The sequence below is a fragment of the Folsomia candida genome, unplaced genomic scaffold (genome assembly GCF_002217175.1).
Source record: "Folsomia candida strain VU population unplaced genomic scaffold, ASM221717v1 Fcan01_Sc001, whole genome shotgun sequence".
Taxonomy (NCBI): Eukaryota; Metazoa; Arthropoda; class Collembola; order Entomobryomorpha; family Isotomidae; genus Folsomia; species Folsomia candida.
The window spans coordinates 12,994,597-13,010,832 of NW_019091193.1; the positions used below are offsets into that span (position 1 = coordinate 12,994,597).

A 16,236-nucleotide genomic window follows, 5' to 3' on the forward strand; every position below is an offset into this window, starting at 1 on the left:
TCACTTCCGAAAGTAGCAAACAGTACTAAAAGCAGCAATTTACTTTTCCTAAAACGGTGGAATTGTTAGTGATTATGTGTTATCTGCCGTGATTATCCACCAGAGAGAACTGTGGGTTCTCGTATTTGCATTGCTTGCAAACACGTATAAAAAATTTACCACGTATGTATCCAAATATTCTACGTATGTATGTACGTATTTATCAGCGTTTACTTTCCTGCGGTCGAAAAAATGAATGAGACACAATAATTACCTTATCCAACCTTATCTAAAGTTATTCGTGAATAAACCATTTTCTTTTCTTTTTTGTTTTTAATATTTGCATGCTTCTCATGATTGCCGTGTGGTGTGTGTTTTTCTACCAATTCTACAAATCACAGGATTGGATAGACTAAAATTACAATGCCCAAGTCGCCTAAAACAAGGAGTGGAGTTCATAAATTGCTTTTCATGAACGAGGAGGCAGCTCTTGGATGACTGTGTGGTTGGAGAATAGGCAGTCCTCAACTTTTAACTCCATGTGATGGAGGAGGAAGTCGTGCATGAAGATTAAACTCGAGTATTTCTAGCAAAAGACATTTTGTCCCTATTTTTCTATATTATTTACCGGCGCGCATATAGTTGTAATAAAAATACTGATAGTACAAGCACGCTATCATACCAATCCATTGTGTAAATTGTGTTTGCTCAAAGTTCCCCGTTATGCGCTACCTATTTTGCACCCACACATACGCAGTGCAATACAGGGAAAGTTACACATACCACTTTCACTCCCTAATATGCCAGCAGCGACATAGGTACGGAATAAATGCATTTACGTGTTCAATGCAAATCACGTACAACAACCCGTATAGCATAATGTAAATACATACGCTCTACTATAATTTCCAGCAGTAAATATTCTTACTAAAAGCCAGTTTTATGCATACCTAATACTAACGCCGAACATGGGATTAGGCGATTGTTTGAAATGGAGTGAACCCGTTTTATAAAGTTTCTGATTCAGTTTGGCTACTGCATGCTAAGAGAAAGTAGAAAAGGCTGAAGCTTTCTCAAGTCAAGCCTCGTGGATAAAGTTGCGAGGGTTTAAGGGAAAGTAGCGTCCGGAGGACGTGGACGGTGAACGCTCTTTGCATAGCAAGCATAAATGTATGATATTGGAGGAGAAGAATGACTGAAACATTGGATAAATGCCACCACGGTCGTCGTGCTGCTGCATTTGTGGGGCTATTAGACATAGACGAATAGTAAACCGAGAGTGACTCTCCTTGTCAATATCCAATGCTGTCACAATTTACGAGTTATATCATTTCATTGGGACGGTTTGCGCGGCGGGTCGATAAGGCCGATCCTAAACCTTGACGCAGCTGCATACCGATTTCCAAACTTGACGGAAAACTCGGGTTCTTTCCCTCTTCACGAGCGAATTCTAACTCGTCGATCCCCTTTTCCCTTGTATACGACGGGATGCATTAAGCCCGTGCTAGTCAAGTAGGAAAACCAGTTTACAAAATGTTGCCCATGGTTTCACTTTTTTCCTCCAAGTATTTCTGTATGAATCCATTACATAGCTTATGGCGTTGCCTCTCTGTATCAGATATCCGTTTTCCACACTTGTAAGATTCATACAACTTTCTGAATATTAAACTTTTTCGTCACTCTGCTTTCTAGTGTTGGTAGGCTGTTTAATAAAATTATATTTCCATCCCATTTTACAAATGATTCCATAACAGCGAAGGTCGCAGCTATTAACACAGTTGCCATCCTAACTTTTAAATATCTAGAATGGGGGATCTCCGTTCCAGTTGATTCGTACTCGCAGGAGAGAATAGACACACATATTACGAGACGGTGTGTTCCTCGACAGAGAGAATGGATCCGCTTCCACCGTCGTCATGAGTGTGGCACATTCACCAAATTCCGGGTTGGCTACGAATTCTGCTCTGGTTTCCTTAACTCTCTCCGTATTCCTTTCCCCTGCTCCTCGCTTCCCATATTTACGTACCGCTTTCTCCCTGTCCGCTGCTGAGGCAATAACGGGCAGAGTTCCACCACCAAATACGAACTCCATCCAGCCCAGTAACATAGCAAACCCACGGACAGGCTGCCAGGCAGCCAGTATCCTCCCGATAGCAGTCGACTCGACTTCTTTCCCCTCTTCCTCTCTCTCTCTCCGTTTCTTTCTTCGTGGGCGGCCCGGCATTGCATTCTTCTGTCCGTAACATAACAACAATCAGATTCTTCCAGGCACACGCGTTACTTACTTTTATACTTATATCGCTCCAGTTGTCTGCCAGAGATTGAGGGTCTCTGTGCTTGGTGGAGATTACCTTTCGTCAACATGAGTACATGTTGCTACTCTACTAAACGTAAGCTTGTGTCTTAATCTCACATCATCAAAAATAATTTGGATGGTGGCTTGTCTTGGTTCAACAAATAGTCACGGAGAAATCAGGACTTGGATTTTCATCAATAAGTACGTTCTCGTTTGTTTACTGTACGCAAACTTACTCGTCATTTCTGTAGGATTTGGTTCCTGTGATTGTCAGAGAGAGAGAAAAGGAGTTATCCTTTCGGGGCATTTTGCTGTCAACGGGTACAACAAATAAATAAGACCTTTATCAGCAAGTGAAATATCGAGTATGGTTTATTCTGCTGGATTCTTTGCCAAATCTCGTCACCAAGCAACCACTTGAATTGACGCTGAGTCGACGTGACGCATGTACCACTCTGAAGTTCGGATGGCAAGTTATTGCCAACAAACTGTTTGCAACTGACTGCTGATTGAGTCAGTCGGAGGAAATGTAACACTGCTCGTGGTTGACAGTTGGAGGCGTGGAATGCAAGGGAAGAAAAATGGGAACACCTCCAACGAGAATAAGAAAATACTTGACTTTCTCCTAAAGTAATCATCATAAACCCTTCAGCCTCCATACACCATTGACGCTTCGATGATAATGAAATCAAGTCAAATTGAGTCGAGTGAGAGTGACTAATGTGAAGGTGACTGGTACTGGTGTGCATTTACTGCACGGTAATAATCCTCATCATGTAGCTCCCATAAACTAATCCATGAGCTTTCCAACAGTAGCACACGTACGCTAGCACCATTGGATGGTGGCACCCATCCAGAAACTCCACGTGAAGTGGTGACTTTTTTTTCCTTTGTGACCGTAGTGAGGCAACTCAACTGCCGTCACACCACAACAAATACGGAAGGGAAGCACCGTTCTTCCCTCCCATTTATACTCTTCAGCTGGTCATGCTCTGAAATATGTTCACTTCACACTTTGCCAGTGACGAGGATCTAGACCAGTTGTGAAGCCAGCATGTCTCGTTTGTTTATGAATGCAGCAATAAATACTTGTAAATTACACCAAACATAAAAACGACCACGGAACGAGACAGTTCCAAGTGCAAGTCGTCGTCGTCGGAGAACGCGATGGTGTCTTCCGCCACCCTCGCTATTTTCTTCTCGACAACATTCTACTACCTGTTTATTTGCTCCACACTTGTCTCCGGGAATGTCGAGGTGCAGACAGGGGGGACGGAAATTTGTAAGTTAAATTACTTCCCTCAAATTATCTCGCACTTCTCTCATACTGCTTTAATGCCAAACACGCTGACACCCCCTTCTCCCTCATCCAGATTTACTCTCACTGTGGTCTCAACCCCGCTCATAGCTTTTGTCCCTTGTACGTACCAGCTAGTGTTGCAAGGTTGATATTTTCAGACTGTTTTGAGAAAGTCGTACGTACGTACGTATATTGTTTCGTGAAATAAATGTATGCCTACTTTGGTGAAAGTTTTGCTCGGCTGTGTTTAGCCTCTGCCGCAACAACCACAGCAAAGGAAGCATTCTTCGTCCATGTCTAAACGCATAATGTCACGGAGGAACGAGGGAGCGAGCTTTTGCTATAAATGTCACTGGCTAAGAAGTACGTATTTGACTCGGAGTGGGTGGATATCACCAACGTGCAGCAGGAGCGTCTCAGCGCGATACATGCATATAAATAATGGGGAAGAGACTTCATTATGTGTTTGCAGTGTTTCACTATTTATCTAGACGTTGAAGTGTTTTGCATACTCGTACATCTCTTATCATTTCGGAAACAGTGGAGCTAACTGCCCATTCTTTCGTGGAGAAAGCACGGTTTCTCTCTAATCAATTCTGATTACGACAGACTTATTATCCTTGTCGCTACAAACGTCGCTACGTGCATGCTTAGTTTATGCTCGAGAGTTAATCACTGAATGAGTTTTAAGCAGCTCTGTTGGGACTCTTTGGCGTCATTTTATGCGTCGTGTCTCGACCAACATTATTCAGCAGCGAGAGGAAGGAATATACAGTTGAGGAATTATTTGATGGGAAATGTTGGAATTTTTCAACTGACGTCATATAACAGTACGCATATACTTGCTGTTAGTTGTGTAAGACGGATTATCTTTGTTCCGTAGACTGGTTCGCCATTTTATGATGATGTGTAGAAGCAAATCTGTTTTGATGGTAGTTGTTAGACCGTGAAAGCAATCTTAAGAGATTTTGCTCTGCTGTGCTTAAGTAAAAGCATATTTTGTGGTCTGTGGCTTACGTAAGAACTAAAGTATTCAGGTGTAGTATGAAGATATGATTTTATCTCCACCAGAAAATCAGACGAGGGTACAGTTATTTTTCACCACTTGAACTTTCACCAAGAATACAAGAGAAATTCCCGATTTATTTAAACTGAAACAGAGTTGTGAAAATTTTGTAGCTGATTTGCTTACATACGCATTTTAAAATGATGTATAACAAATACACAAATTGCTTCCAGTCCATAAAACTGAATAAAACAGCAAGCATACTACATGTACACGTATTATTCAGTGATATTTCAAATTCGTCCGTGTTTCCATTACAAGATAACTTTGTCATCGTTCTCACAGAGAAAGTATCCGCTTGAGGATTATTTTCCACAAATTCTATGCATAAACTTTAATTGTACGGTGATGCATGAAGGAACACACCAACTTCATTTCAGTTCTACTGGCTTCTCCTCCTCGCGTACATATATCTTTTCTTGTATATCTTTGGATGCCGTCGTGTGGCTACCAGCAGCACGGAAATAATCAACAGCAGTTTCGAAAAGTACGAGATCCAGTTGTGCCTATGTTGAATGTATGCATGGAGAAAGGGTTGCTGACTGGGCGAAGGGGTGTCGTAAACAAAAACCCGTCATGCCAAGTCATTGCTGCTTTTCCATAACGATTTCCTGTCCACTCCCATCCTCAAGTATATAGTTTTGTTATGCATCAGTGGGAGCAACACGAGACATGCGAGAAGACATTGCATCCGACCAACACTTACTTCCCATCCAGCCAACCGACGGCCCGGCGGACTGTATTCCCAACAAGTACACGTCTTGAAAGCCTTAAAAGCTTCCTCTTGAAACCATGTCCATGTTAAAATGTTCACAAGTTGGGAAGACAAAAGCACAGTTGCCCATCCATCCGTCCACACGCCGGGTAGGAAGGATTTTGGAGAGAGCAAGCAAAAGCTCTTTCACAAGGCTTTAATTTGTGCATCCAACTCGCTTAAGAGCGCTGTGCCTTTCACTCACCAAATCTTCCTCCGTATGTATCCGCTAACCGACCTTGATAACTTCCGCTCGGGAGCTTACATGTCACATCAAAGAATTGTTCACTAAGCACTTTCTGTTAGTTTTAGCTCCTTTCCAGTGACAAGACCACGTTGATGTGTGCATATCAGACAGGAGTAAAAAGAACAAACTCTTTCTGAGTGCTCCACTTGAAACTTTAGTATGTTTTGATTTTTGATTTCATCGAATTCTCCGCCCACCTTTTAGTTTGACTACTTCGAGCAACCTCTCAAATCCACTTGCTTATTTAGCACTTGACTATGTACCACTACAAAATTATTCACTCAGCAATTACAATGTTAATTAAGGCGTAAAGACTGTTGAGTGACCTAAGCTAAAATGCATGGAAGAAGTTGAATGACACATGTCTCACTTTTATTTTTCAGTTGAATTGGCAACTCTGTGCAAAGGACACTACCCAACACAAATGCACCGAAAGATTGATGGAGCTGTAATTCAGAGTCTGAATGACAAAAATCTAGATTGCGTTATAACGTTTAGTGCCGAATATGTCAGCCAAAGATTTCTCATCCGATTTACCGAGTTCAACATGGAGTGTGGAGGTTGGTCATTTCTTATTTATACGTTTATTAACTAATATATGCACTGGCTATTTCTTGCGTTTCACATAAAAGCCCATCTTATTGCGGACTACTTATTGGGAAAACTAACCCTTCACTATTTAATTTGCAGACCGTCTTCATATTTACGACAGTGCGAATGCCATTGGTGCAACACGGGTGAGTGTTTTTCATGCTAAATTAATACCACCGGTTCGTGCTGAACTGTTTTAACGGTAAATGTAAGCACTTTGGCCCGAAGAAAGTCAATGGATCATTGTAACACTTGAGAATATGTATCTCAGGATTGCATGTCAACTCTAATGAAAATTAAACGACGTGATGCGTGAATTTCTACTATTAAATATACTTACCACGGAGAAATGAATAATATGGTAATTGGACAATAAACTGAGGCTTTTTGAACTCCCTAATCTAGCAATACTTTGAAAATATTCATGAGAAACGAGGGTTTCTGAACTTTTGCAGCGCAGCTCATACATATTTAATTAATGCCAAAAACGTCGGTCCACTACAGTGCACCAAATAAGCAGGTGAATGTATGCATGTATGTGGTAGTTTAAAATCGCGAGATTTAAAATTTGACCGCAATGATGTAATGACGTAGTGCAGAGGAGAAACAAAGGGAGAAAGCAATGAATTGATAAATGATTTCGATAAATCCACTGTCTACAGTTTAATCTTCTCATCTTGAAATTCACTTTCGAATCGATCCATCATTTTCAATTTGAATGTCCATTCCATTCAACTGTCAGAGTCAGACACTGCCGTGCAGCAGACGTGGAAGACAAAAGAGGAGTTTCGAGTCTAGATATTGTTTTAGATTCAAATATTCTATACCAACATTCACCAAACTCATCCATCCAACCAACAGTGAACCCCACTTCACTCCACTCCTCAGCAGTCCTCCAACGTTGTTGGTGATTTTCTAGAATTTGAATGGGTTAAATAAAGTTGAAACAAATTGAATGTTACATTCCATTTCATAAATAATACTTTTTGTTCACAAGTCTTTTACTTTCCAGGCGGAGCTTTCCTGCCGTTTCCTCGGTCCTGATAGCATCGTGCCCATAAAAACAAGATAAGTTTCAACCCAACGGGCGTATGCAAAACAAAATAATAATATGTACAATCATGAGAAATCAGCTAAACTTGTCGTCAAATTGAAATAATAACAGTGACTAAGTTGCTTTCTTTATATATTTGTTCTATTCAGTCATATGACACCAAAATTCGTGTACATACGTACGAATCCAATTTAAGCTAATTCCTGATGTTGTACGGATGGCTATTTGCATATGTCCATTTACAGAATTTCTATTTGACTGTGTAATTTGGAAATTTTGTTGAATTATTTTACAGGTCATTATGTTACACTAAAGTTTACAGGTAAGAGTATCGTGAGATATATCAATAAGCAAGACTTCAATGATAAGGTGCAGGTCAGGTTTTAATTTAAAAGTGAAAGCACTCAAACCAAGCGGTAATTACAATCGAGGACGCCATGAATTTATGAGCAGTCATAAAAACTCACTCTTTGATATTAAATGCACTTGTCTTGAAATAGACCACTTACACAACAACCTTATCATTGGAGGCTTCTACAGGGTGTAGCCTTTACTCCAATTATCATTGAGTGTGTCACTGTCATCGCTAGTCTCAAGCTTTGTTTTTTAACCTTTCAGCCGACAGCTGGGGGACGGAAACCAACAAATTTACAATGGTCATTACCGCATTCAAGGACCCCAGTGAGTTATTTCACTAGTTTTACTCTCAACTAATCGTGCCGAATTTTATTACATTTTTGGCTCCATTATCATTTGCTTTTATTATAAAAATAGCATAATACATGTTTAAGGTGAAAAATATAATTCGGGTGATTAGTTGAACGGATTAGCTAAATGGTTGATAAATATGCATTATTAGTTTATCATTAGAGCTAAACATATGAAAGGAACTGATAATAAGCTGGTGGTGGGAAAAGAAATCAAAGGATTACAAGGGAATGGGAGATTGAGAGGGCGGATATAAATGATGAGCGTCATTCATTAATGTCACGTGGAGATAATCGCTCTCAATGCTGAATGAAAATAGATGCAGAACAGAAGAGAATAAATGAGACTTCTCAGCTCACTCTTTGCCCATTATGATCATTAACAGTGGAATAAATTACCTGCGCCCTCACCCAGATCTCTAGTGCTTGTTTTCTCTCTTACGAAGAAAACACGAGGGTGGGAAATTTTAACAGTCTGACGCGTTCTTATGTACACATAGTTAATCATAGATTAAACACTGTATTTTGTTGCACACGTCCCTGTGAATAATAATAATCTTTGCTATTCGACATATGCACAAAATTCTACATAAAATAGAAAGTATAATTTTTCCACCCGTGACTGCAAATGAAGCATATGATAAACCCGAAGAAAACTGGTGTGTGAAACTTTCATAACTCAAATAAAGAACGAGTAGTACTCTTTCCATAACTAACGACAAAACATTCAGGGAGGGAGAACTGCATGCAGGGCGAGAACAGAGCACAAAGAGAAATTTGATTTATTGAGCAAAGTTTTATGTTTGATAGAAAGCTCCGGGTTTCCCACGACCAACACGGACTTGATATAAATGAGAAGCCAACAAAATTTAAGAAAAATTGTAATGTATCCAGCTAAGCTACTAAATGGCAGTTTGCCTGCCGAGTTAAACTTGCAACATGCACGTATCAATCGTTGTCTGGAATTCAGCTCCACTTTCACTTTTCCCAATGCACAAGCAGCAACATATTTTGGCCTACACGTGGAAGGAGAGTGAGTGGAAAAGTGATGAAAATGCAGTAATTCTGCTGTTTTCATACAAAAGCAATAATCTATTATACATGCAGAAATATTCTGTATACACTTGGTACGAGGGATGCGGATGAGACAAGCAGACTCTGGATTCAGAATCCGTTGTCCAGGTTGAATGGTAAATGTAACATGGGAAAACCATGCGGAGAAAGCAGTAGGGACCGGAAGAGGAAGAGACATTTTTGTGTCTTCGTGTGGGCAGTCTGCAATATTTTATTCCGTGTGATGATGTTGTTGTGATGTTGCAAAGCCCAGCTGGGATGAATATATGAATGCATTTCCGTTCTGAGACTCTTGTGATGAATAACACACATTTTTTCTGTCACTCAGGCCAAGGATGTAGAGATGGGTTCGTGTGCGGAAACGACATGTGCATTACCAATCGCATTTTGTGCGATAAAACTCCAAACTGTTTGGACGGGTCGGACGAGCTGAGATCTGCCAACTGTACGAGTAAGTTCCAATTTCTCTTGTCCCTTAGATAACGTCAACCATAATCCTTATACATTTCCGAGAAAACTCGCAGCATTCCCATTTTTCTGACTTGTCCTCATGCTCTACCTATCATCCTGGATTCCTTTCTTACGCCAAAATCCTGCCGCCAGGTCACAAAGGTTGAGGTTATAGAGAAAGTTGGAATATTCAATTTTGTATTTCACTCTCGCTTTCTCCATCCCTCACTCGCTTTCTCCTAGGAGTTTCTGGAAATGTACACCCTTTCATCCAATTCTGCACTTTTACTTTTACTTTTAACTCAGTTCTACACATTTGCTCATGAAAAGTGGTCCAATGTCCTTTCCTGTTTATGGTATGCCCATAAAAATGTAAATTTCAAGGTGTAGACCGATCGAAACTGTCGAGCTTAGTCCACCACAAATTCTACCACAATTCCACCATCTGAGGAAAAATATTTGGTGCTCAATCAAGATTTGGCTTACTCTCAATTTCTCGTTTATCGCTTTTCCTACTTTCACAACTACACCACCGCGTAACCCCACGAGTTAAAAGAATCGACCTCAATGATCGATACTCATTCCAAGACTTTTAAGGAACCTGTGTAAAAAAAATAAGAAGAAAAAAGTTCGGCATGACTTGCATGCTCATTCCCTCGTTCCTAATCCTGCTCCTGATATTTCCTCTACCTCCCCACCAACTACTTTCACTACTTTCACTCTACTTCATGACCAGGAGAACCTGGGATCAGCGATGGACTGAGAAGTGAGTAGTGTAAAATAAAAGTGAGCAAGACGTGGACTGAGAGTGTGGATCCCTCGCACAATTTTAGTAGCTATTTGGACGATTGTTTCTGAAACTCAAGCTCACAGAACCTCGACACTGAGAGAATAGACGGGATGAATTCTGGATGAAATTGGTTACCGCTTGTCCATACCTATGATGTGGTGGAAAGCCGAAACCAGTTAGTCATTAAAATCGTGGATTGCTTACATTCCATTTTCTCCCCAACTTTCCTCACACCGTGCCAACCAACCAGCCATCATTTCTGTCAATCACCATTCATTTTGTAGGTTCCAACTGCTTTCGTGAAACAGAATCATTTTTCACTCTTATACACTAAGCACATATTACCAAAAAAATATTTTCTAATAATCCGTCCTATCGAACAATGGTACATACCTATGCGCAAATTGTTAACGAATCATGCCGTATTCAACCCTAGCAAGTATTTATTGCTAATAATACATTACCAATTACTTGACAAATTTCCAATTAAGCCCAAATTTTATGACGGGCTATAAAATCTCAGTGTTCATGACGAGATATCATTCTGTCAACAACCCAGCAATTAAGTGACCTCATTTATCGCAGGCAATTTTCTGGACATGTTAAGCTCCATCGACTCCCCTGCAGAAATTGGTAAGTCTAGTTATTAATTTTTTGTTTATTATTATATTTCTGGGATAAGGTGAAATATATCATAACAGAATAGCGTAACCAAATATCATAAAAATAAGAATTATTGTGCAGGCTTAGGAGTACAATAAGTAGTTCTGGGTCCGAATGTATATTTCACCCAAGGATGCTTCTTCATGTCTTCGTACCATTGAACATGGTAAAAACATTTGTCCCATGAATGGAAATGTGCTTTAATTTTTCATCCACTTCTGGAGACACGGCAGTGATGTAGTTAGATTTTTGCCCCAGTTTTTTATTAAGCATTGTTATTTTCATGCCAGTCTCACCACCGACTCCATTGACTATATATGAAGCACAACATCAATTCATTACTATGTAATTAGATAATTAATCGATATTACTCACGTCTTTTGTAATGGACTAACACACAATAAGGACTTTGCCAATCCATGGCTGCTTTAAAATTTTCGTCCTTTGTGCCCCCTTCGAATCTAATTCTCTGTAATTAAGGTTCGGTTATATTATAAGTACTCATTGGAATTAATGATAATTTGTATATTATTTTATTTTTCCAGGAATCCTTGGTGGGCTCATGGTGATATCAATGGTGATAGTCATTACTTGCTTCTGTTATTGCACTCGACATCGACGCAGAACTCCTCCCCAGTCTCCAGACATTTACAATCATGGAAGTAAGATCAATTTATTTATTTATACGCAAATTTTAAGAGTAATTTGTAAAAATATAATAGTTTTTGGCCCATAAAGTGGTCCCATCCATTTTTTCATAATTTTTTCTTACTTTATATTTCACAACGACGCAGTGGTTGAAAGGATTGTAAATCTTGCACAATCTTACGAACCACTTTGATGCAATAATCGGCTTACTCTTACTCACGGACTTAAATTCTGTGAATTATATTTTATTAGAGAGTCGCAGTGAAGCTTCTGGTTCGAATGGAGCCGGAACTATGATAACGTTAAGTGACAAGCCAAGTTTTCACCACAACTTGCACCATCACCAGCAAAATACGTTGGAAAGTCTTCGCAAGAAGACGGGAAACTCTTTAAACTTGCATCTCCCTGCGGTAATTATGTTTCTTTAATCGAGAGCATGAGTAAAGATGCCGTAAAGTAATTACCGAATCAATTTTGAAATTTGATTTTAATCATAAACAGGTCCAAGGGTACACCAGGACGCGCCTTCGCCAATGCTATATGGGAAACTAAATCCTCCACGTTCTCACACGACGTAAGGGGCATTTTCTTCTCCATAATAATAATGCATATGTGCACATTAAGTATTAAGCATCAAGTATTTTATTGCTTATCTCACCGGAAGAACCCAGTTGTCTTTCCGGGCTGGAGAATAGTTAGCTGCTTGCCGTCGTTGGATAGGGCTGCCAGAGCTTTCTTGTCTTGACTGGAAATAAATTATACAGCTCAAATCTTTTCAGTATCTTTCCCTCTTCAAACTCGAAACTAATTCGCGAGTGAAAAAGTAATACGTACATTTCCTTTGCTCTCCTCCCCACGGGGAAAGCTCGGTGGAATAAAAGTTGAACTGCGGAGAGAAGGAGAAAATGACGCTGATTTCAGTTCAACTTTCACAAAACGTTAAGACGCTCATTCATATCTGCCACAACTCAAGTTCACTGTTTCCCTTCTTTTCCTTGATAACATTTGGCTCCAACTATGCAACTATCTGAACGAACTCTCCGTAGTTTCAGACTGTTCCATATTTAGTTTCTTACTTACTTTTCCTCTTTCTTTCTGATTATAAGTCTCCAACATTTCGAAATACATAATAATTATTCGTAAAAACAGACTCTTCTTGCACCCGAGTGGTAAACTTTTGATTGTATTTGACTTGAATGGAGGAGCTTTGACATTAAATTCATGAGAAGGACAGTGGTTACGTAACTTGAAATTATGAAATTTTAATTCACTCATTTCTGTCTTTCAGCGAAATCTCACCAAGTCAGAACAAGGAAGAGTGGTTCGTGTAACTAACATCGCATTTGTTGCTGTTGCTGAACAAATAATTCCAGTCAACTTGCACCGTTTCAAAGTCACGGTTTTGGATTATTATGACAAGTCCTTGTCGTCATCTCAAGGATTACTTCTTCACTATGTCCTATGATTCAGATTCAGTAGCAGCAAAATTAGGATTTAATAAACATAGTTTCGCATATACCTCAAGAAAGGATGATCGCCGTTCTTCCATGCTTTTCAACCCCACCGTCGCAATTACCATCACCGTTTCTTCTGAACAACTTCAAACCAACGAAATTTCTGAAAACTAACCCACAGACAAATAATGACCGAGTTTTCGCCAACGTCCTCCTTACAACATCAAAAGAAATTATTTTATATGAAACAATCAAAACTCAAGAGGACTCGAGGGGAAAAGTGAAGAAAATTCAGGTAACAACCGCCGAGTCCAAGGGACACATTTGTTGGTTCGGCTGGATATACGTACTTATATCCATACACGTACGTATATGAACTCGGTGTGCTGTAATTTGTGGGAAAAGTGTTTAAAAAGAGATTTGTGAAATTGTTCGAGATCTTGATTGAGTGTAACAACGACCGTGGGATGAAAGTGTGGAAGAGGCACCGCAGGGAGAGATTACAAAAACTTTTTCATCAGACTGCTTCATGTACCCAAAGCAGTCTGCCTTCGTCTCGACGACGTTTTATATAACTTTGTGTACACCGTAAATTTAGCATAGAGTTAGAAATAATTGTGTCGAGTATTTATGTTTATGGGCCAGCGTACAATATATAACGTGTATGCATGCACTGTTGGCGACAGGTCATCATATACATAACGCCAGCCAGTGGTAGTTGGGTAGACCCTTGATCAAAATGGAGGTTGGTATGCACTAATTAATCGAGAATTAAACAAGAGGAGGTGATTAGTGTTACTTGATACCACCATGCCACTTGTATTTCACAGAGCAAGGAAATTAGTATCCTTCGCTAAAATGAGCTAATGATGCTCCGCGGAAGAGAAAGAGACGGCAACCTCAAAGAAAGCTAAAGTATGTAGACTGAAACTGCAATTGATTACTTTCCAGTTCTCTGATAAATTGCCCAACCCAAACATAATCAACACACAGAACTTCCAATTGCTGGTAATAAGTTTAAGAATCTATTACTTATTTGCGCTAGGTCTTCTTGGGTCGTTTGCTAAATTTCTCCACTTTCAAACTTTTTTCACATTCAACTTTAACATGAACGTCTCCCAAGTGCTTCCAAACCTGAACCAAATTGAATTGTTATTGATGTCTGGATACCAGATTTCATGAGAATGTTGAGAATAATGGCATTTCATTTATTTCAGAGAGTTTATCGATTAAGGTTCATCTCTCAAATTTTTGCATAACACGAAACGCGATTGTTTCAATTAAATTCTGTTTTTTTGGAATTATCTCTCTGGAATTCTACCCATATTCTAAAAATCAGTTGTGTGCATATTTACAAGATGCATGAATTATAAAACGGACCTGAGAGATACATATTTCCGTTTGAATTATAATTCACTTTGCAGTAATAATTCCACAAACAAGGCAACATTTCTAAAACCTCCAAAGTGATGGTTCTCACTGGCTTTTAGTTAAATAAGAAGTGCTCGAAAGACACACTTTGTGAAAGTTCAGCAGCAGAAAACGAAGACATTGTCTTCATTTGTATCTCCATTTTGCTTCCTAATGATACTCGATTGGCCCAATTGGTAGGACTCACTTATTCACAATTCTGTTGTTCATACGTATTTACATGCCTACTCAAGTTCCCCCAAAATTTTCCCTGAGAATCCAAACAATTAATACAGAATTACAAAATATATAGGCCACGCCACAATAACATGATGAGCTCTGTTTTGTATAAAAGTATGTGTGTTGTACGTATTATTGTACATATTTATGTATGTAGATCGTTGATGAGTGTAGAATTGTGTCAGTTGTAGTCACAAAAATTGTATATAGTTGCATTGACTGAGAAATCATGAGAACTATTTCTAAATAATTGCGTCATTCTCTACTCCGCGCATGCATGCATTGTGCATACGCAGTTTAAGACTTTTTTTTAATAATTAGACCCACGCTACATATAATTATACAATTTTTAGCAAATTCCACTAATCAGAACGTAGTCATTCTTGTTACGGTACAGTTCGAATGAAGGAAAATGCACACATTGTTGGAAGTAGCAAGTAAGCAGTACGTAAATGTGCAATGTACAATAATACTATTTTATCTATCGAATCAGGATTTATATATGTGTATGTATAATGGAACTGCCATTGAAATTAGTCCACACGTGTATAATCATTCATAGTCATCGTCTAAATACAAGAATATAGATTTAGGGCCTACATATGTAAATAGTTGTCTCTGTTACATATTATTATCACTAATTAATAACTTATTACTTCCACCATGGGAATAAATACCTTGTAACGGCACAAATTTGTTCTATGGAAAATGTCATGCCCATATCGGCGACATATCTGGTGATTTTTACATAAAGATCGTATCAATTTAGCAACATCAGCTATAAATGAAATGGTGCAGGCAAATACGAAAAAAATGATAGTCTAATTTTTAATTGTGTACATATTATATTTTATATTTAAATTGTTTGTTATGATATTGTTGTTTAATCCCACGTCACTATTAAACTAAAATATGTACGAATCCATTGTAGAACCATATCCTGTGAAAACTAAAATATCAACTTAAACGAGCAGCTAATGTCAGATCAGACCCTCATCTCATCCATATCCCTCAAAGTACATGAAAATTTCTGCGAAAAAAATTATTCGCTTAAATGATATTCTAAACCGTTACGTAGTACGTACATACGTCTGTATAATTAAATGGTTAACTAACGAATATCAAAGAATATCAAATCAAAATCCATGAAAAATCACCGCATATATAACTAAAAAATTCCTATGCCCCAAGTTGAGGTTATTTGAAAATTATGTGAACCATAATAGCTTTAGTATTTAATGAGAATGTCTTTCTTGAGAATTGAAAACAATTGATACATTTCATTTTTTACAACCATTAATAAAAAAGTTTTTCAAAATTATGAACATTGCAGATTTTTATTACTGTTTATTAACAAGCAGTTACCTCATTGCTGAACATTGGTTAAATTAGAAAATCACTACTCCTATTTATGTACACAATCAAGTTCAAATGAATTGTTTGCAGCGCATGCACATTATTCATGGAGATAATAATTATTAATGTATGTATTCTCACATGTGGACGCATTGTT

General features: G+C 38.7%; 1 protein-coding gene across 1 annotated transcript; it reads left to right on the top strand.

Moving 5' to 3' along the window:
- Positions 1-1,826: 1,826 nt before the first annotated feature.
- LOC110860543 lies at positions 1,827-16,044 on the top strand. The gene is made up of 12 exons (XM_022109606.2): positions 1,827-3,557; positions 6,026-6,202; positions 6,333-6,379; positions 7,246-7,301; positions 7,581-7,609; positions 7,906-7,968; positions 9,397-9,519; positions 10,894-10,941; positions 11,517-11,633; positions 11,872-12,029; positions 12,121-12,193; positions 12,908-16,044. Exons 1-11 carry the CDS (start codon positions 3,443-3,445, stop codon positions 12,169-12,171), a joined length of 984 nt encoding a protein of 327 aa, XP_021965298.2. The 5' UTR covers positions 1,827-3,442; the 3' UTR covers positions 12,172-12,193; positions 12,908-16,044.
- Positions 16,045-16,236: the final 192 nt, after the last annotated feature.

Excerpts from the sequence above, each read along its gene's own strand:
- LOC110860543 (XM_022109606.2), top strand. The coding sequence starts at position 3,443 with ATGGTGTCTTCCGCCACCCTCGCTATTTTCTTCTCGACAACATTCTAC. Across the intron at positions 7,969-9,396 it reads TACCGCATTCAAGGACCCCA|GCCAAGGATGTAGAGATGGG; the intron begins GTGAGTTATTTC and ends TCTGTCACTCAG. Across the intron at positions 9,520-10,893 it reads GAGATCTGCCAACTGTACGA|GCAATTTTCTGGACATGTTA; the intron begins GTAAGTTCCAAT and ends CATTTATCGCAG.